This window comes from Penaeus monodon, chromosome 14 (genome assembly GCF_015228065.2).
Source record: "Penaeus monodon isolate SGIC_2016 chromosome 14, NSTDA_Pmon_1, whole genome shotgun sequence".
Taxonomy (NCBI): domain Eukaryota; kingdom Metazoa; phylum Arthropoda; class Malacostraca; order Decapoda; family Penaeidae; genus Penaeus; species Penaeus monodon.
This window is the reverse complement of record NC_051399.1, coordinates 35,102,842-35,123,966: the sequence shown is the minus strand read 5'-3', so window position 1 is coordinate 35,123,966 and position 21,125 is coordinate 35,102,842. Positions and strand designations below refer to the sequence as shown.

Sequence of the window (21,125 nt, the reverse complement as noted above, 5' to 3'; positions counted from 1 at the left end):
CCTCCTCCTCCTCCTCCTCCTCCTCCTCCTCCTCCTCCATCCCCCCCCCCCCCGTTCCATTGCAACCCTCCCCCCCAAAAATTCCTTCATCTGCGCCCTCTTCTCTTCCCCTATCTCATCTCCCTCTTTATCATCTCTCCTTCCCAGCAGCTTCGCCTCCTTGTGATTAGGGTGAAGTTGACAGTTTATGAAATTAATGGACATTATTAAACCGGGAGAGTCATATTTTCCCTTTATAGTTTCGTCTTGTGGGGGCGCCGCTGGTTCCTTGTCCTTTGTTATCTTCCCTTTTTTGTCTCTTTTATCTCTTTTTCCCCTGTTTTTTTCCTTCGTTATTTAGTTATACACGTCGTGTCTTCTCTTTTTTTAATCGTCGTTTATTTGCGTTATTATCTTGTGTACTTTTCGTTTTTATTTTTTATTTTTGTTGTTGTTATTATCTTCTTGGTGTTCGTTGTTTCCTCTTTGTATCGTCCATCGTCTTCTCATTATTTTGTTATTTTTCTCAGTTTCTCCTCCACCATTTCTCCTTTCCCTTATCTTTTTTCCCTTCCGTTTTTAGTTTTCCTTCCATTCTTTCTTCTTACCCCCATTTTTCTCTCCCCTTTCCCTCTCTCCTCATTTTCCTTACGATATGGACGAGAAAATAACGAGACCCGAACGCGCAAGTTATCTAGCTCTGGGAGACCTCGGCCGACGACCAATCATAATAAGAGTTATGATAAAGCCTGTGAAACGCGGCGTTTTTATTGGTCGTTATCATCACCTTCGTCACTCGTCAGCGCGGGAAAAAAATGGCGGATGAGAAAATATAATCGTGAGCAAGACAATGGCATAATCCGCCCTGCTTTATTGTTTGTTTGGCTCGCTTGCTTTTGGGGGGAGTCTGTTGGTGTGGTTGTTGTCTTGTAACGTTTGTTGTTTACGTTTATTTATTTGCTGAAGTTCTCAAGTGATGAATTTAGATTTGGATGTGAGGTCAGGTTGTATGCAGGTCTTCGGCGTCAGTATTTTACGTAAAAGTTACAAGAGGCATTACATTATACTCGTGCCGCACCGGACAGCATCTTAGCCAAAGCTTCAAATAATTCGGTATGCAAACCCCCACCCTCTCCATCCGATCCCTCGCTGTCTTCTTCTCATTCTCGCTCTCCTTCTGCCTCTCTTTCTACCTGTCCCTCACCCTCTTCTTCCTCTCCGTCTCCTTCTCCCTCACCCTCTTCTTCCTCTTCGTCTCCTTCTCCCTCAACCTGTCGTTTTCCTTCTTCCTCCCCCTGACTTTTTCCCTCTCCCTCCCTCCTACCCCTCCATATCTTTCATCATATCATGAGACTAAACCCATTTCAGCCCCTGCCCCACTTCCCCTCTCCCCACCCCCCATCTCCCCATCTCCTCCAACTCCCTCAGGAAGTTGCCAGTGGCTACATGTAAACAAGTAAGCTTCATTAAAATGTGACGACCCTCTCAGCATGCCCCCCCCCCTCTCTCTCTCTCTCGTCCTCCCTCCGTCTTCTCCTCCTCTCCTCCTCCCCTCCTCTACCTCACTTTTCACCATCTCCCTCCCCTTCCCTCCCTTCCCCTCTTCCTATCCCCATCCCCGTCTTGCTCCTCAGCTTTCCCCTTTCTCTTCCCCTACCTACCTACCTGTCCCCCCTATCCCCGCATCCCCTTCCCCTCTCCCCTTCCTACCCCCTCCCCCACGTAAAGAAAACGCCTTGGAGATTCGAGATAAAATTAATTAGCGTAAGCAAACAGTTCTCATCCTAAGTTCATTATTTTCTCTTGTTCTGTTTGTTCTGACGTTGCCCGGAGTGGTGTGGCCGCGCAGATGGTGTGGGGAGTAAGAACGAGAGAGAGGGAGAGAGAGAGAGAGAGAGAGAGAGAGAGAGAGAGAGAGAGAGAGAGAGAGAGACAGACAGACAGACAGACAGACAGACAGACAGACAGACAGAGACAGGGAGAGAGAGAAACAGACAGGGAGAGAGAGAGACAGACAAGGGGAGAGAGAGATAGACAGACAGGGAAGAGAGAGAACAGACAGACGGAGAGAGAGAGAAAGAAAGAAAGAAAGAAAGAAAGAAAGAGAGAGAGAGAGGGGGGGGGAGAGAGAGAGAGATGAAGAATTTAGGTAAAGAAGGTAGGGAAAGGGGAGGAGATGAGTGAAAAAGTGAGATAATAGATGAAAGTCTTGGAGAGAAAAAAAAACTAAAAGGGAAAAAAAATATATATTATAAAAATGATAAGAAAAAGAAAGAAATCAATAATGAAAACAATGAAAAGCGAAATAAAGAAATACGACGATGAAGCAAAGAGACAGAGGAAAAACGAAATATTAACGAATGAAAGAAAACGGACAACAGGTACTAGAGAGAGGAAATGTTTTCAAGGAGAAATGTTTTCAAGGAAGTTTCTAGATCACCCAGTTATGGGATCTGAATGAATCGCAGGGAAGCAAAATGGATCCTATTTACGCAATAATTACACCTCTTCCAGCAGCATAGTGGCGTTGTATTAATAGAATAGTCCCCCCTTTGTCTTTACTCTTCGTCGCCTGTAATTATTCAGTCTTCTCTTCGTCCTGTTTTATTCCAATTTGCTTCTTTCTCATCTTTTCATTTTCTCTTTTTTTCTATGTCTTCGTTCTCTTTTGTTTTACTTTACTTTTTACTATTTCTCTTATGTCTTCTTTTTTTCTTTCATCTGTTTAGTATCACTTTTTCCCTTACCCTTTTCTTCTTTTCATTAATAACTTCTTTTTTTCTTCAACATCATCATCATGTTCTTCGTGATCACCATATTCGCATTCTTCATCTTTATCATCGTCTGTTCCTCCTCCCCCTCCCCCCATTTCGTTAATGAAGTGCCAGGCGTCATAACAGGTGCCAGTACGTGTCCCATCATCTCATCAGCTGGCGGGGGAGCGAAGACTCAAGATCGAATAAAGAGGGGAAGGGGCAGGGATAAGAAAATCAAGGGGGGGGGGGTGGATTGTAGAAGATTAAACTCCATTTTCATCCATCTGTAAAATAAGTATATGTGTATTTCATCGGTATGTTTACGTAACATTGAAATCATTATTTCTTGTCGGAAAACTTGAGTCGTGTCGATGAAATAGCTGTTAACAGAACAGCTCTGTGTGTGTGTGTGTGTGTGTGTGAGAGAGAGAGAGAGAGAGAGAGAGAGAGAGAGAGAGAGAGAGAGAGAGAGAGAGAGAGAGAGAGAGAGTGCGCGCGCTTGTGCACGTGTGCATTAAGTAGCATGAATTTTTACAGAGAGAGAGAGAGAGAGAGAAATAAAAAGGTCGATCCGGTGATTCCCAAACCCGAGTCGCCGGCTGTTAACTGTTCCGTCGAGGGCCCGCTTACCTGGATGTAACGGCCACTTGGACAGATGCCGCAGAGCCATGTTCGGAGGGACGTCGAGGGCCATCTATAAAGGACTGCAGCAGATATTGGCTCTACGGATGGCATTCGGGTGGGGGGGGGGACGGATGTGTGTGGGTGGGATGAATGGATAGGTGTGGGGGCGGGTTGAGGGATGGGCGTGTTTGTTCAGCGGGGGAATAGGTGGGAATGTGTGTGTAGGTAAAGGACAGATTGTGTGTGTGTGTGTGTGTGTGTGTGTGTGTGTGTGTGTGTGTGTGTGTGTGTGTGTGTGTGTGTGTGTGTGTGTGTGTGCCCGTGTCCGTATCCGTGTGTCCGCGTGTCCCTGCCCTAACGCTGGAGTGTGTTGGCAGACCGATAACACATATGTGAGAGAATGTCGACGTGCCCACTTTTCCCTCCCCGAAAGGTTCATCTCACCGGTGTTTTCCAGCGCCGCGTCCTCAATCGAGCTTCGGTCCCGATATTGAGAGGGCGCTGTGTTTTCACGGTGGCCCGCTGCCGTGGGGTGTCCCGGGCACGTGCAGCCGAGTGTGCGACGCAGCCTCCCACGTTGTCCTGGAGAATCCACATCATCCTATCGCCATGGCAACACTTTCCGTAGTCCTGGCGATCTCTGCGGGGCTCTTGCTGTCTGGTTGGAATTTGCCTTTGCTTTTATGGATTGCTTTCTATCGAGAATTATCTGTCAAATGAATGAAGAGAAGTCAGCCTCCTGGTTTAACTGGGGGAAGGGGGGGAGAGAGAGGGAGAGAGAGAGAGAGAGAGAAAAGAGAGGAGGGAAAAGAGAGAGGAGAGGGGGAGAAAGAGAGAGAGGGGGAGAGAGAGAGAGAGGGGGAGAAGAGGAGAAAAGGGGAGAGAGGGGGGGGGGAGAGGGGAGAGAGAGGGGGAGAGAGAGAGAGAGAGGGAGAGAGAGAGGGGAGGGGAGAGGGAGGAGAGAGAGAGGGGGGGGAGAGAAGGAGAAAAAGAGGGGGGGGGGGAGAGATAGAGAGAGAAAGAGAAAAGAGGGGGGGGGGGAGAGAGAGAGAGAAAAGGGGGGGGGAGAGAGAGAGAGAGAGAGAGAGAAAAGATAGAGAGAAGAGGGAAAAGGAGGGGAGAGAGAGAGGAGAGAGAGGAGGAAGAAAGGGGAAAAAATTAAAGGGAGAACGGGGAAAAAAAGGAGAGAGAAAAGAGGGGGAAAAGAGGGGGGGAAGGGGTGATTGGGGGGGGGGGGGGGGGGGGGGGGGGGGGAGGGGGGGGGGGGGGAGAGAATAAGATTTAAAAAAAACCCCAAAATCCGAGGAGAGCATAAATCGCAAAAAAAACCCCGAACTATTGGCATCGGGCGTGTGGGAATTTGGGCCCTTAATGGGAGGACGAAACCTTAAGGAGGCATCGATCATTCACGGTCCGTTCCGCGTTCCTTCCTGATAAATAGTCTTATTGAACGAGGACCTCTGTCGTTCAGCCGTTCCCTCGGTGGAGAACTTCAATTCGCTGCGGTGTTGTCGCGTTCTCTCTCCTTTGTATTTTCCGCTTCTCAGTTTTATTTCATCTTACTTCCTGGCCACGTTATCGATGAATATTCTTAATGGAGGCGAATTTCACCTAATTTAACGACTACCATCAGCGCCGTGATCACCAGGCATTTGCAGACGGGACGAAACCGCGAGCTTGCGTGCGATGAACGGCAAGGCAGCGCAAGCGAGCGGCGGCGTTCAATTATTCAGCACGTTCTCATAACCTCCGAAGTGCCTAGGAACGGGCACGTCCCCTCGGAGGACTTGTAGCTCACCTAATATCGAGTTGTTTATCAGCCCGAATGGGGGCCAGGTAGAAGTGCCTGACGAGGTATATGACCCTTGGGTGTTATTAATGTAGGAGGGAAGGAAAGAGGAGGTGAGGGCGGGGGAAGGAAAGGGGAGAATGAAAGGGGTGAGAAGAACATCCCCGAGGGAGGAAGAAATAGGGAGGAGAGGGGGAATTGTAGATGATTGCAGAAAAGGGTGGAGAAGGGTGCTGGGCGTGAAGTCCGAAAATATGCCGTAGTAATAGTGCCGGGACGTGGCACGAGCGGTGGCATTGGCGACGCCACGATCGTGGCACTGTGAGAGGTTGCGTAACGATCGCGGCGAAATTTAAAGACGTGGGCCTCCAGGTGCCACCGGGGGGGGGGGCATCAAGACGACGTGCGAAGAGGACGAGGGGGAGGGGAGCGGAGGCAGGGATCGGAGATCTTGGCACCGGTGCAAGAGGGCGTCTAGGTGGCACTGTGTTTTAGGCCTGAGGATAAAAAGTAAAGGGGAGAGAAGGGCAGGATAAGAACAGAGTGATGGAGGCAGAAGGGAAGAGATATTTGGGTAGGGGGGGTAAGGGGGGAGGGTTATTGATCATCAACGACCCCCATTTTCCCCCTCCCCCCCACCCTCCCTCCCGCCCACTCTGCTAAGAGCGTTGGAGGCGTCATAAGAGAGCTATGGCACTGGCACTTCCCTGTGACTGTACTTGTTGCTTTTCGACGAGGAAGGTTGTTGTTTTCAAAGTCACTTTTCTTTTCCCTTCTTCCTTTTTTCTTCTTTACTTTATCATGTTTCTGAAATCTCCTACTGGAAAATGAAATAAAAATAAATACTCTGCACAATGACGACATGACAATGTAAAATGTTAAAACCATATAAGATTTTACGATCCCGAAAGACCATAACGGGTAGACGGACCAGCACCATTTTTTTAACCTCACGTTTAGTCACTTGTTTATTAAACCGAAATCATCACCGAAACTTTTTTTCGTGCCTGTAATACATGCATATATATATATATATATATATATATATATATATATATATATATATATATATATATATATATATATATATATATATATATTTCTTTCTACTTCTATCTCTCTCTCTCTTCTCTCTCTCTCATCTCTCTCTTCCTTCTTCTCTCTCTCTCTCTCTCTCTCTCTGCTTATCATAACCATAGAAAGAAATGATAGACCATTGGATAAAACCATAGAAAGGTTAAACACACGAACTAGATGTTTATTCTTAACGAGAGAAGAGTCGGCCCGAGGACAAATAGTTTTCTCGGAGGAAAGAGTCGGCCATAAAGACAATAAGGAGCCAGGCAGCGATAACAGAGGACCCCACACCGAGAACAAAAGCCCCTGGATATATAAAATGGACCCCACGGAGAAGACTATTGGGGTACGGCGTGGCAAGAAGTGGCATACCCCAGCCAGACGATCGCCTTTAAGAGTGAGTGCCTCCGCAGTGCCTCGGCCGCTCACCCTGGCGCCAGAGCGGAGGAAGTGCCTAGGCCTATGGATCTTTTTTTTTTTTTTTGGGGGGGGGGGAGGGACGGTGTCTAAATGATACACATATATATCAAGTGCGGCAGTAAATGCTGGATGGAATGTTCTTTTTGTGTTTCTCTCCCCCGCCTCTCTCTGTCTGTCTGTATGTCTGTTTCTATCTATCTCTTTTTGTCTGTGTCTGTTTCTATCTATCTCTTTTGTCTCTCTCTCTCTCTCTCTCTCTCTCTCTCTCTCTCTCTCTCTCTCTCTCTCTCTCTCTCTCTCTCTCTCTCTCTCTCTCTCTCTCTCTGTTTGTTTCTATCTCTCCCTCTCTGTCTGTCTGTCTGCTTCTCTCTCTCTCTCTTCTGTGACTCTCTTCTTGCCCTCGAGCTGTTAATTTCCCCTCGGTTGTTTATTGCTCAAAAAAAAAAATCCGAATACACATATATAAGAAAAATATAGAGACGAGAATGAAGAGAGGGTCGTGGTCGGTTGGAGGGGGGAGGGGGAGGTCAGGGGGGATGAAATTGTTTCCCCTCCAGAGTCTCAATAATCCTTTCCGCTTTCTTCACTCTGCCAAGATACCCCCTTGCCCTCCTCCTCCTCCTTCCCTTCCCCTCCTCCTCCTCCTCCCTTCCTCCTCCTCCTCCTCCTCCTCCTCCTCCTCTCCCATCTCCCTCCCACTCCCTTTCGTCTTAAGTCCTTCTGGTCTACTCCCTTTCCCTTCTCTCTATATATATATCTCCCTTTTCCTCCCCTCTCCCCCCTTCTCCTCTGTCTTTCTTAGTTCTCCTTGTTGGTTTCCGTCCTCCTCCTTCTCCTCCTCCTTCCCTCCTCCTCCCTCCCTCCTGCCTCCCTCCCTCCCTCCTCCTCCTCCTCCTCCTCCTCCCCCCCTTTCCCCCTCCCTCCTCAGCCTCATATCTACGCCCGTTTGTTTAGTTGGAGTTTTAGGAGTCACTGCGCGGGTTCGTTTATTACTCCTCTCCGTTCGCCCCGACACACCCTTAAAAAAAAAAAAAAAAAAAAAAAAAAAGAGAGAGAAAGAGAGAGAGAGAGAGAGAGAGAGAGAGAGAGAGAGAGAGAGAGAGAGAGAGAGAGAGAGAGAGAGAGAGAGAGAGAGGGGGGGGGGGAGAATGAAGAAAAGAAAAGAAGAAGAAAGGGAGCCCCACACGCTTTAATTTCCGTTGAGCTTCCGCTTTCCAGCCGCATAGGGAAGAGGGGAAAACAGAGTAGAAAGGAGAGGAAAGAGGGGAGGATGTGGAAGAGAAAAGGGGAAAAGTATGGAAGGATGTAGAAGAGAAAAGGAAATAGAGGGGAGGAAAGGGGTGAAGAGGGGAGTGGGGGAAGCGTGGAAGAGGGGAGGATGGAGAAAGAAAAGGAACAGGAAAGGAGAGAAAACCCACGAGATAGGGGGAGAGGGAGAGAAGGGGAGAGGGGGGGAAGGAGAGAAGGGGGAGAGGGACAAGGACTTTCAAAACTGTGCTTATCCATCAAGAGGAAAATACGACCGGGAAAATTCATGGGAAGATTCGAGTGGGGGAAAATAGGAGAAGAGGGAAGAGTTATACAATAATGTATAAATAGGCACACGAAAGGAAAAACGTAAATAAGAATGAATAGATAGGTAATAAAAGTGAGATGAGGTGGAAATGATGAAAATGAGAGGAACAAAAAGAAGGGGAAATTAGAACGAAAAAAAACATTATGAATATGAGAAGAAAAGAAGAGAGAGGAAATGTATAAATCGAGAAAAAAATAAATAAAAAGAGAGGGAAGAGGGGGAAAATGATGAAAATGAGAGGTAAAGGAAGAACATGTCTCTTTCGCCCCTTCCGTCGTCACTCTTCAGGAAAAGGGTAGGAAGATCACCCTTAAAAGCCACATTCCATTCCCTTATGAAGGAATTTGAGACGTGTGAGTGACGCCGCATTATCATCCGTTTTCTACTTTTAAATATGCTACTCTCTCTCTCTCTATCCATGCCACTTTTTCCTTTTTCCTCTCTCTTTCTCTTATTCACCCCCATTCTCTCTCAAATTTCGCTCTCTCATCTCTCCCTCTCTCTCATCTCTCTCTCTCTCATCTCATCTCTTTCTCATTTCTCTCTCCCTCCCTCCCCCTCTCCCTCCCTCCCTCCCTCCCCCCTCCCTCCCCCTCCCTCTCCCTCTCCGTCTCCCTGTCTCCTTTCCTCCATAATCTGATATGATTTGTCTTGGGTTTTTTAAATTTACCTAATCCGATCTTGTTAAACTCACGATGAAAAATGTGTAACTTTTGCGCAAACCATTCACCTTCTTAAATAAATACCGCTTCATTAGTCTGATAAATTTCACTTCAAAGGTAATTTTTATCCTTTGAATTTTTTTTTAACCATTAAAATGTGCAAAGTTAATCGCAATTATCACCATGAATTATGCATTGGGACCGGAGCTTCAGAGGACGTTTCAACCCTTTGAGAGTCGAGGAAGGGCTTCAAATTCATCAATTTTTCAAAGCTGCTTTTACCTCTCTCCTAACGGGCAGCAGTACCCCTCCTCCGCCCCCTCACTCACCGTCCCCCTCCCTACCCTCTCCCCCTTGCCCTATTCCTATATAGTACCCCCTTTCCCCTCCTCCATCCCCTATTCTTCCCCCTCCTCTTCCCCCTCTCCTTCCCCTTCCTGCTTCCCCTCGCCTCCCTCTTCTTGTAAATAGACTCGTCAATTATCAGTGGTCCCTCTTCTCTCGTCAGGCCATTTCCTTAGGGTGAAAAACGTGCGTGGAGAGGGCTGAAATGGGGGAGGAGGTCGCTTTTCACGCTCGGAATTGTATCATATATAATCATTTATTTGTGTGCGTGTGTTTCTGTGTTTGTGTGCATTATACAAAAGATTAAATGTGATTCGTACTCCCCTCTCCCTCACCCTCACCTTTTTTCACCCCCCTCACTCCCTCACCTTTATCAGGAAGCCCTCACTAACCCAGCCTTTCTGTCTCCGCAGCGTGGGCCTACCCCCAGGAGTCCGACTACGACGACTACGAGTACGAGGAGGAGGTGGAGGAGTACGGCGATCTCCCCGAGTTCGCCTTCGAGTCCCAGAGCTTGGTGGCGAAGGTCGGCGAGACGGTCAACATTCCCTGCCAGATCACCGAGAATAGTAAGTGTCGGGTCTCGGGGCTGGGTTTGATTTTTAGGTGATTTGGGGGGACTGGTTCAGTGTAGATGTAAATTTGTTTTAATCAGTTTGTCACAAGGAATGGGCCCGTTGTTAACCCCCGCGGTGTTGCAGGTCCCTTCGTGCTGCTCGTGAAGAAGGCGGCGACGAGCGACGCCAAGGACAAGCTGATCTTCGTGGGCAACGTGAAGGTGCAGCGCGATCGCCGCTACAAGTTCGACAACAACCAGCTCGAGATCTCCAACCTGCGCGCCTCCGACTCCGGCACCTACGTGTGCCGCCTGGAGTCGCAGCCGTCGCCCATCGAGCTCCACCACTTCCTCGACGTCCAGTACCCCCCCAAGGTGGAGGCCGTGTCCCCCCCGGAGCACCACGTGAGGAAGGGCGACAACGTGCAGCTGGAGTGCAAGGCCGAGGGCAACCCCCAGCCGGTCATCAGCTGGTCCCGCCTGGAGGGCCGCCTGCCGTCCGGGGCGCAGCACGAGGAGGTGAGCGAGGCAGCATCAGTAATGATGAAAATAATGATAATGATGATGATGGCATCAATATTAAAGTGGTGATAATAATGATAACTGTTATTATTGCTATAGATAGTATCATCATTATTATTGTTATTCTTGTTAGTATTAGTATCAATATTTTGCAATTTTCTGACTGCATATTGCCAGGTAGCAGTTTCATAACCCCTCCCCCTGCCCCCTTTCCCCAGGGCGAGAGCATGACCCTGGCTGACGTCGACCGCCACGTGGAGGGCACCTACACCTGCACGGCTGACAACGGCATCGGAGAACCTGCCACCGCCTCCATGTCCGTCATCGTCGATTACGAACCTGAGATCATCACTGAAAAGGTGAGGGAGCCTCTTTTCTCTTTGTTATCTTCTTTTTTATTTTTGTTTTTGTCTTGTGTGTGATTTTTTCTGATTAATAAAAAATTATATGTCTCTACTTCTCTCTCTCTCTCTCTGTCTATCTCTTTCATTCTATCTCTGTCTTTCTCTCTTTCTCCTTGTTTGTTTCCTTCCCATTACTGATATGACAATATATATTGATATGTAGGAAAAGAGAAACATGTACAAAAGTACGTCAAATGAAAAAATTGTTTTCGCGGATTTTTTTTTCACCGTAAACCTTCATCTCATCCAAACTCATTATTCAACCTCCACCTTCACTCTCCAACCTCCGCCTCACCCGCCCTCTCACCCGCCCGCAGGCCATCATCCGCTCCGGCGAGGGCGACACCGTGGAGCTGGTGTGCATCGTCCACGCCCGCCCTTCCCCCACCGTGAACTGGACCCTGAACGGCATGCCCGTCGACCTGGACGCCCACGCCGAGGAGAAGGACGGCGGCCACAGGCACTCCCTCAGGATCTCTCAGGTGACGGAGGAGGACTTCGGGGACTACGTGTGCACCGCCCACAACGACCTGGGAACCGTCACCGGATCCATCCACATGACTGGTGAGTTTGCTTGGCTGCTCGGTGTTCGGGTGGCTGCTGTGTGTCCCTGGTGGAGGCAGGTATGTGGGGACTTCGTTGTGGTTGTCGCTGTGCGTGTGAGAGCAGGGAGGTGTTGGGGTAGTTGAGGAAGCGGTGAGGATTAAAGGAAAAGGAAGGGAATGGTATGTGAGAAATGTTTTATTTTTGCTAATGTTTCGTTTTTTTTTTGTTTGTTTGGTTTTTTAATGTAAGCGGTATCCTGTCCATAGCTAATATTCTTAATTATGAATCTTCCTCTACATCATGATAAGTCTTGTTGATTTTACTTGAAATATAGATAGACGCTAAAACCAACAGTTTCTTACAAAAGAAAAAGGAGTATTAAAAAAGAAAAAAAATTCTGCCATTTTTGTCGGCACTGTTACAATTTCCTAGCAGCTTTAATTCCCCATTAACCCCCTCTCCCTCCCTCTCCCTCCCCCCTCGGGCACCAGGCCTCCCCAAGCCCCCCCACTTCACCAGCGACCCCAACGGCGGCGAGGAGAACAGCTACACCCTCACGTGGGAGACCGAGAGTTACTATCCCATTGAATCCTACCGACTCAAGTACAGGAAGGCTAAGGTAAGGGACTTCATGTTTTTTTTGGGGGGGGAGTAAGGATTGATTTTCGTGTCTATCTTTTTTTATAATGCTGGTGGTAGGGGTGATTAGATGCTATGTTTTTTATATAGAAAAGTTGATTTTCTCCAAAAGTATAACACAGACGATCATAATCAACACTCAAAGTAATCAACAAAACCTCTCTCTCCCTCTCCCACACCTTCTCACCTCTATCACACCCACCTCCACCTCCAACCTCCTCCCCTTCCACCCCCTCTTCCACCTCCACCCCCTCCAGGCCAACGACTCCACCGACGAGCCCGGCGAGTGGAGCGAGATGACCTACGACGCCAGTGATGTGGAGACCAACGGCCTGATGCACACCATGAAGCACACCATCGAGGACCTGGAGCCAGCCACCGACTACCACGCCAATGTGCAGATCAAGAACCAGTTCATGTGGGGCGAGAACCAGCAGTTCGCTTTCTCCACTAGAAAAGGTGAGTTTGAGGGGGGAGATTCCGTTTTTTTTTTTTTTTTTTTGGGGGGGGGCAGGGATGTTTTTTTTGGTGGGGGGGGGGGTTGATGGGGTTGGAGAAGGAAAGGGATGAAGGAGAAAGGGAATGGGAATGGAAAGGGAGGGCAGAATAGGAGTAAGAGTAGGAAGACAGGAAGAGAGAAGGAAGGAGAGGAGAAGGAGGAAGATAAGGAGAAGAAGGAGGAGAAGGAGAAGGAGAAGATGGATGAGAAGGAGGATGAGGAGGAGCAGAAGAAGAAGAAAAGGAAGAGGAGAAGAAGACGGAAGAGACGGAGACGGAGGAGGAAAGGTAAAGGAAAAAGAGAAGGGGAAGGGGAAGGGAAAAGAGAAGGGGAAAAGAGATGGGAGAAAGAAGGGGTAACGCTAAGTCTTCCCGTGGTTCATGTGTATATATAATTAGCTATCAGTAAATAGATATTAATTAGATATAAATCAAGTAGATTTAGGATGTAAGTTTTGGGTATGAAGTTTGCGACGTATAATTAATTTGTTCTGGGTTTATTATTTTTTTCCACCTAAACTTAAGTTGTGTTTTTAATGTAAATATATCACTAAGTTCTCGGCTCCCGTGTTACCAGGATAACGCTAACTGTAAATATAAAAGAAAAATGCTGTAGTCTGTAGTATAGCTTTTTAATATAATTTTTTTTTTTATTTTATCAAAACATTCTCATAAAACTAAACCTAAAGATACTTATCAAGATTTTAAAATACCAAACATGAAGTGGGACATTCCTTTGCTATTTAACTGATCTGTTTTTGGTGAATTTAAGATAGTTTTCTCCTTTGAGTTCACCGCAGATCATAACACAGTAATGCATTACTGTAAATATTTAAAAAAAAGGTCGAAAAAGAACCTTTTATGTACATATATATATAGTTTTTTTCCTATTTTCTTTTTTTAACCTTTTACACATTGACATTTTAATTCGAATTTCACAAGAGACTAAATTTTTGCTCTATTTTTGGTGCATGGAAGTCTCACCCACCACCACCACTACTCCTACCTTCACCACAACCCCCACCACCACCACCACCACCACTTTCCCCACCACCACCTTTGTTGAGGATAAAGTGGGTCCGACCAGTGGTTCTGTGCAAGGTTTGTAATGCCAACCCCCCTCCCCAACCCCCCTACACACCCCCCTTACCCCGTAGCCCTGCCAACACCCCCCCCCCTTCACCACCCCTCCTGCGCCCCCTCGTCTGCCGCGCCTGCCTCCTCCTCCCCCCCCGCCAGCGAGAGCACCTTCGGCATGCCCTGCTAACACGTTTCGTCACCTAACGACTGACTGCTTTCTCGTTTTTCTACTGTAACGTTGCCTTTTCTTTTGAGGTGTTTCTATGGTGTGTGTTTGTATATGGATATGTACACACACACACACACACACACACACACACACACACACACACACACACACACACAACATATATATATATATACATATATATATATATATATATATATTTTATATATATATATAATATATATATATATTATTATGTGTGTGTATATATACACATATGAATGTATAATATATAATATATATATATATATAATATATATAATATATATATATATATGTATATATTAATATATATATATATATAATATATATACATACATACATACATATACACATACACATACACATATATACACATATATTTTCAATTGTCTTGAAAATGACAGTTGCCGAAATTTTACAGTTTAGAAACTTCAAATTATGACGAGGTAAACATTTCACCATTTTACCGTTCAGGTTTTTGTGTGTAAAATTTATTCAAAATACAAAATAAAATCATCAGATTATATTTATTGTGTGTATTATATATATATATGTATATATATATATATATATATATATATATATATATATATATATATATACATTATATGTATTATATATATATATATATATATATATATATATATATATATATATATATATATATAATATATATAATGTATGTATATATATATATATATATATATATTATATATAATATATATATATATATATATATATATATATAATATATATATATATATATATACTCGCAGCGTGCACACACACACACACACACACACACACACACACACACACACACACACACACACACACACACACACACACACACACACACACACACACACACACACACATATATATACATATACATACACATATACATACATACACATACAGACAGACAGACAGACAGACAGACAGACAGACAGACAGACAGACAGACAGACAGACAGACAGACAGACAGACATACATACATACATACATACATACATACATACATACATACATACATACATACACACACACACACACACACATACACATACACACACACACACACACACACACACACACACATACATACGCACATATATATCTATTCCTAAACATACATACATAAATATCTGCACACAGGGTAAGATAAAGCGTCGAGTCCTTTGCAATATAAATCTTGACTGTACAAAAGCCTTTTTGAATGACATTGACGGTGAAATAAAAAGGAACGTTTACCTGCACGAGGCTGACATGAGACACAACCTCGTAATTTTGTTTTGATTTTTTTTCTCTTTCTCACGCGTTTTTCCCAATTTCCGCATTGCTAACACGACACTATGCTTTTTGTTTTTTTTAATCAGCGCACTTCTTTTCTCGACGTTCTAAAGCTTTTTTTTTCTCTCTCACAAACTACTTTTCAGCAAGATGTGGAAAAAAAATGATAATATGCTTATCAATATGCTTATATTTGTGTGATGAAACTAACGTCTTCTTCCATTTTAATTCCTCCATGTGTGAAATAAACATTACTAATCCCAATATTTTGTTTTCGTTTGTGTTTTTTTTTGTCTTCTGTTTGTCAATTAACACTAAGGAAATTTGTACCAATATTTTTTTTTTTTTTTAGATCTGCACATTGTTACAGGATTCGGATGATATATAAATATAGCACTGCACTTTCCATAAAGATAAGAACGTGTGTGTTGATAACTGACGACTTCCCAAAATAAACTGAAAGCGCATCGGGAAACAGGTTACTAAGCTCGCCTTTTTCGACAGAAGTAGCAGGCCAGCAGTCCACGCTCAGCGGAAGTGGCTCTGTTGGTTTGAACGCCCTGCTCCTCCTGCTGTCCGTGTTCCTGCTTAGGACATAAGTGGCAAGCAGTGATTAGTTCCTTCTGTAGCAGGTACGAGGTCTTGTGAGGTTCTTGCTTTTGGTGTTTTTAATGGAGTTTATGTTGACGATATAAATATATATATATATATATATATATATATATATATATATATATATATATATATATATATATATATATATATATATATATGTATATATTGGTGGCATTGTGTAATTTTTGAAAATGTGTATATTGATTTTTTTTTATAAAATTTTAGGTCTGGCTTTTTAGTTTATATTGCATTTTTAGTTTGTTTAGTATCTCTCTCTCTCTCTCTCTCTCTCTCTCTCTCTCTCTCTCTCTCTCTCTCTCTCTCTCTCTCTCTCTCTCTCTCTCCTCTCTCTCTCTCTCTCTCCAGTTTATCAAAATCTAAATAAAACTAATTGTCCTCTCCCTTTCCCTCTCCACAGATAGATCTGGTTGCGTCCGAGCAGCGCCCACTCGTGTTTTAGATCAAGCTTCAACGCTCATCCATGGAGAAGATCCTTCGAGTTGCAATTAGTTCTTCATTCTTTTGCAACCGCTTTTCACGAGTTTACCATTAAAAAAATAAATCCAGTTTTCTTTGAAGGTTTTTACGTCTGGTCAGCAGTCTGTATGGATTAAAATTTAGAAGTTGAATTAAAAAAAAGACGACTAAAGAATGATAACTATGTTGGACTGGAATCATGATATTTATAGACCCTTTTTCGAATCCATTGCTAGAGAAGTCCCCTTTTTAAATTCCTGTATTCATTGATGGTCTTCAAATGATGTGGTGTTGTATTAGTGAGCCTTAATGGATGTGAATAATGTAAGAAAAAATATGAATATTAACATTTTATAATCAAACTTTTAATATCTTGTCATTATTATAACCGGTGGTGAGGATTTAGAGAAAAAATAATATGTAACGATTAGAAACACATATTCCCAAATTAAGAACAAACACATATTATACAAAGATTTTTTTCTAGGAAATTTACTTTCAAAATTTATATAGCTCATACTTATGGTAAAGGAATAGATAGGTCTTATGGTGAAGTGAGTATAACACCATCGTTCTATACGTCTTCAAGACATACAGAAAAATGGCGTTGAATGGTACATATCTCCCAAAGGAAGGTTTCCTTAAAGGGAGGCACACCTTCTATAGTCACGCAGAACGGAGCCATCTCACTATTTTCGGCTTCCGGGTGGCCTCCCCTTAAGGGAAAACGAAAAAAAGGAACAGAAAGACTGAAATAATAATGATAATAATAGGAAAATCCCGAGTCATGCTTGACGACCTTCGATATTGCAGGAATGTGGCGCTCGTCAGGCATGACTCCCTGTCCCCTTTTCTCACTCCCGTCTTCTACCCTTCTCCCCTCTTTTTTCTCTTCTTCTCCCGTTCTTTCACGTCTATAGGACTTTTTACCATCATTCGAAAGTCCTTAAAGGACGTCGGCAGAAACGTCTTAAAATGAAAATGTTCTTCAAGAGAAGAGATGCTGAGGGAGCAGGCCGAGAGGGGTTGACCTTCGTGTCGCAACTCGCTTGCGTCTGCAGTAAATTTCGGAAAAATCCTCTTAAAGAGTCTGAAAAATAACCCTTTTGCCTTTTTGTTCTTATTTTTCTCTGTGATTTTTTGTCTCTTGCCTTTTCTCGTATAGGTCTGTGACAGGCTGCCCCCTTTTCTTTGTCCCAGTATATGAAGTAGCCACAGTGTGGTAACCTTTGAGCACTTGGCGCGATGGCCTTAGTGAGTGACCCTGACCTCGGTAACTGTGCAGCGCCTTCTAGTGCTCGTTTTATGCTGACATCACTACCCAAATTTAAGCACAAACCTAAATAGGATATTCTCAATGACAGCATTAACTTTGCTGAATGAAAATCCTAAGGATTAAAATGATAGACGTCGGATCTCGAACAGCTGTCACGCCGCTGTCGCTGGCATGATGTCATTATGCAGTGATGTTGGCATTTGACGGCCCAGACGAGAGACACTGCAGGTCACAGCCTGGTACAGACGTCCATACGGCAGGGCACGTGTCAGAGTGCAGGATTATCAGACGGGATACGAAAGTTATCCTTGTATATATGGACAGAGAAAACAACCCCCTCCGAACACTTTTATATGGAAAATAAAAACTAGCCTCCCAATATCAATGAAGTCACTCATTTACTGTAAGTATATACATATATATATATATGGTTAGATAACTCACCTAAATCGGGTTACATTGGCGAAAGAATTCTTCCAACATTAACAAAGGCATGCGTCGACCCGTGATATTCTAGCGGAGGCAGCACTGACAGCTGACACAGTGGGGTCAATGCGCCACAAAACCTTCAGCTTGTGACCTCGGAAACCCCTGTTAGGAGGAGTTCACGTGATCACCAAACTGCAGGAGGACATAGTAGGCAATTTCACCTTTACTGTAATGCCTGTTACACAAGAGAGAGACAACCTTCCCCATGCCTTTCGTGTAAGAATGTAACGTGGCTTCTACTCCGAGCACGTCCGTAGCTTCAACTCAGGTCATCTGGAGCCCTTGCGAGGAGGCTCACCGTTAACCTCCCTCGAACACTGTTTTAGCTAAAACTTAGTGACGAGACGTGCGTAGACCTCAATACATTACAGCTGTGACATAATAATGTATAAATCAGAAGAGAAATAACAAATGTCATTGGTTCTTGCCCGTGTAACGTACACAGCCTCGCCTTCTCCTGGTGTGTGTATGGAAAAACCGATCTTTTAATTCCTTGCGAGTATTTTTCCGCCTTTGCTGGTTTCTATTTCTTGGTGGTGTGTTACGTCACTCCCCCGCTCGATCCGATGTAAACAGATGATTGGTCTTGAATGAGATTTACCAAATAGCATAATAACGATTAAAGATAATGATGATGAATTCTTTGGCTTTTTTCTGTTTCTCAAAAAAAAGTGATGACATGTTGTGATTTGTATGTTTTGCTAAAAGAAAATAATAATGATGAGTAATATGTACACTAGGAAAATATTTGCTTTAGATTTTATTTTATTCTCTTTTTATTTTTATTTTTCTGTGGAATGAAAATAAAGTTTTTTGAAATTAGGTTAAATCACATTTTATAATTTGAACATAGTGTAATAACGAGACTTTGTAAGTAAAGTGAAGAACTTGCTATATATAGTACTTTAAGGAGAAAGAACGTAATACAAGAATAAGGAAGAAAATTTTGATTGTCTTAATGGACGTTATCTGAACATTCCAAACACAAACGGCGTCGACGCCATATTGGTAGAGACGCTGTCAAAATTTTCAGTCAAATTCAAAATGCATCGCTGCTAACAGTATTCATATATCAACTAACGCTGTCAGCAAAAAAACAAAAACCAAAAAAAAAAAAAACTGATTAAATTTTATCAACCAAATTTGAGCAGAGTTTGTGTTCAGCTTGAAAGGGTTAGTCTTCACCTTGCCTTTGACAAAAATAAAGTGTTAAAACGGTCTCCTTCTGAGTCACTGTGACTTCTCTGATGTCACAACAATTTAATAATATTATGCTTAGCTAGACACTAAAATCATCTTAATATGTAGGTGAGTGGCTGTTCTGCACACTGGTTAAGGATGCAAGACTTTGTTTTAACAGAAGCCGCATGGAGAAGAATTTAAATTAGAAACTCCAATTGCTATTTAATTGGAGCATTTAATGCACTCCGTGACCCTTGTGCCGCACAGCCACAGCTGGTGTAAATAATAGAAAGTGAGGGGAGGTTGGACCAGCTCCCGACCTCAATGGGGCGCTCACGGCAGGATACCAGCTGCAGGAATATGTTTGAGGCACCATCTGTAGGAAGGTGCTTGCAGTCGAGTGTAAGAGACTTCCACCTTTTGACGTTAACTGTTGTTCTCTGGTTGTGGATCTGTTTGAAAAAATAGGTTGGTAGGTGGTTGTTTGACCCCTGCGTAAAAAAAAAGGTGACACGACCAGATAGCATGTGATGTACCAACTGCGTAATACACAGAGGTGCTATTACAGCTAGATTAGTTGTTGATAGTACGACCAGGTTGTTGGAGTGTTGCTCTACATCAGATCACCATAGTTGATTAAATCAGCTGGTTTAGCCTAGGATTATACTTGTCTCACGCAGTTGGTCCATCCGGGTGACATCTGTGAAAGGGCGCTGCGATAACACCCTACGCAGCCAGATGGTGTAACGTAACACCAGAGCACACAACACCAAGTCTCAGCAGGTTGTATGAGCCGCGTTCCAGCCTCCCCTCGAGAGCTGATTTGTGAAGATTGTAGTCTCATTCTCGTGAAATTTTTATTTATTAATTTGTGAGTTCTTTGTACATTGTGGAAATTGTAACTTTTGAAATTAAAGTGGACCCATGTCCATGGCTGTCTTTGATTTTCCTGTATTATTTTTTACCTTCAGTCTTAACTAAAAAGGAAAGTGATGTAGTCATTTTCATTCTGTAACATAGGGATGAAAGCCAACCCTAAAACTATGAGAGAACATGATGCATAACCTCAAAAATAAGCTAATGGGGAAGCAAGACAAAAATGTCGAAGCAGTGAGAAAACTCAGACACCGAAACTCCGGGTTCTCACGCTCCGTCAAGGTCGAGGTTGCTCATGCTTGGTTGTGGCGAACAGTGTGTATTGTTATGAAGCTATAGTGTTGAGAATGTTATTATACGCTACCGATATGGTGGTTATTATAACTGGATTGGAATGCTATAGTGAAACTTAGCTTGTCATTACATAAGTGGGGCATATTTGTTTGTCAAAAAAATCAACTGCTTGCAAGTTGAAAAAATGGATGTCGATAGCTCAACAATAGTTCCTTTGATGAGTATATGATAATGATGAAATATGAGGGATGGTAAAAAGACAAAATTCTACTTGAAATATGAAAGGAATTTTATGAAGTTGAAAAGGCTTGTGCCTATCATTTTGTAACAAAAATATAAATAAATTCGATATAAGTAGACCGAACATTACAGTAAATAACATAGAATTAAAACTTTCAAAGGCAAAAGTATGATAATGCCTATGTAATAGTACAGTAATTATGATGATTATAATGATACTAATGATAAATATAATAATGATAATAATAATGATAATGATAATAATAATAATAATAATAATAATAATAATAATGATAATGATAATAATAATTTTTGTGTTATTATTATCACCATTATTTATTATTATTATTATTATTATCATTATCATTATTATTATTATTATTATTATTATTATTATTATTATATTATATTATATTATCGTTATCATTATCATTATCATTATCATTATCATATATCATTACCATTATCATTATCATTATCATTATTATTATTATTATTATTATTATTATTATTATTATCATTATTATTATTATTACTATAACAATGATGATGATGATTATAGTAATAACAATAGTAATGATAATAATAATAGTAATTAATAATAATAATAATAATAATGATAATAATAATAATATATATAATAATACATATACATATATAATATATAATACTATACTATATAATATAATAATAATATAATA

At 42.9% G+C, this 21,125-nt stretch overlaps 1 protein-coding gene across 1 annotated transcript; it reads left to right on the top strand.

Annotated features, from left to right (window-relative positions):
* The first annotated feature begins 3,968 nt into the window (after positions 1-3,968).
* Positions 3,969-19,958, top strand: LOC119580688 (protein amalgam-like). The gene is made up of 10 exons (XM_037928785.1): positions 3,969-4,020; positions 9,642-9,797; positions 9,930-10,303; positions 10,525-10,665; positions 11,028-11,274; positions 11,748-11,875; positions 12,153-12,354; positions 13,372-13,494; positions 15,480-15,607; positions 16,009-19,958. The coding sequence occupies exons 1-9, from the start codon at positions 3,969-3,971 to the stop codon at positions 15,572-15,574; spliced, it is 1,518 nt and encodes a 505-aa protein (XP_037784713.1). The 3' UTR covers positions 15,575-15,607; positions 16,009-19,958.
* The last annotated feature ends 1,167 nt before the right edge of the window (positions 19,959-21,125 follow it).

Excerpts from the sequence above, each read along its gene's own strand:
- LOC119580688 (XM_037928785.1), top strand. The coding sequence starts at position 3,969 with ATGGCAACACTTTCCGTAGTCCTGGCGATCTCTGCGGGGCTCTTGCTG. Across the intron at positions 9,798-9,929 it reads CTGCCAGATCACCGAGAATA|GTCCCTTCGTGCTGCTCGTG; the intron begins GTAAGTGTCGGG and ends GCGGTGTTGCAG. Across the intron at positions 12,355-13,371 it reads CGCTTTCTCCACTAGAAAAG|TCTCACCCACCACCACCACT; the intron begins GTGAGTTTGAGG and ends GGTGCATGGAAG.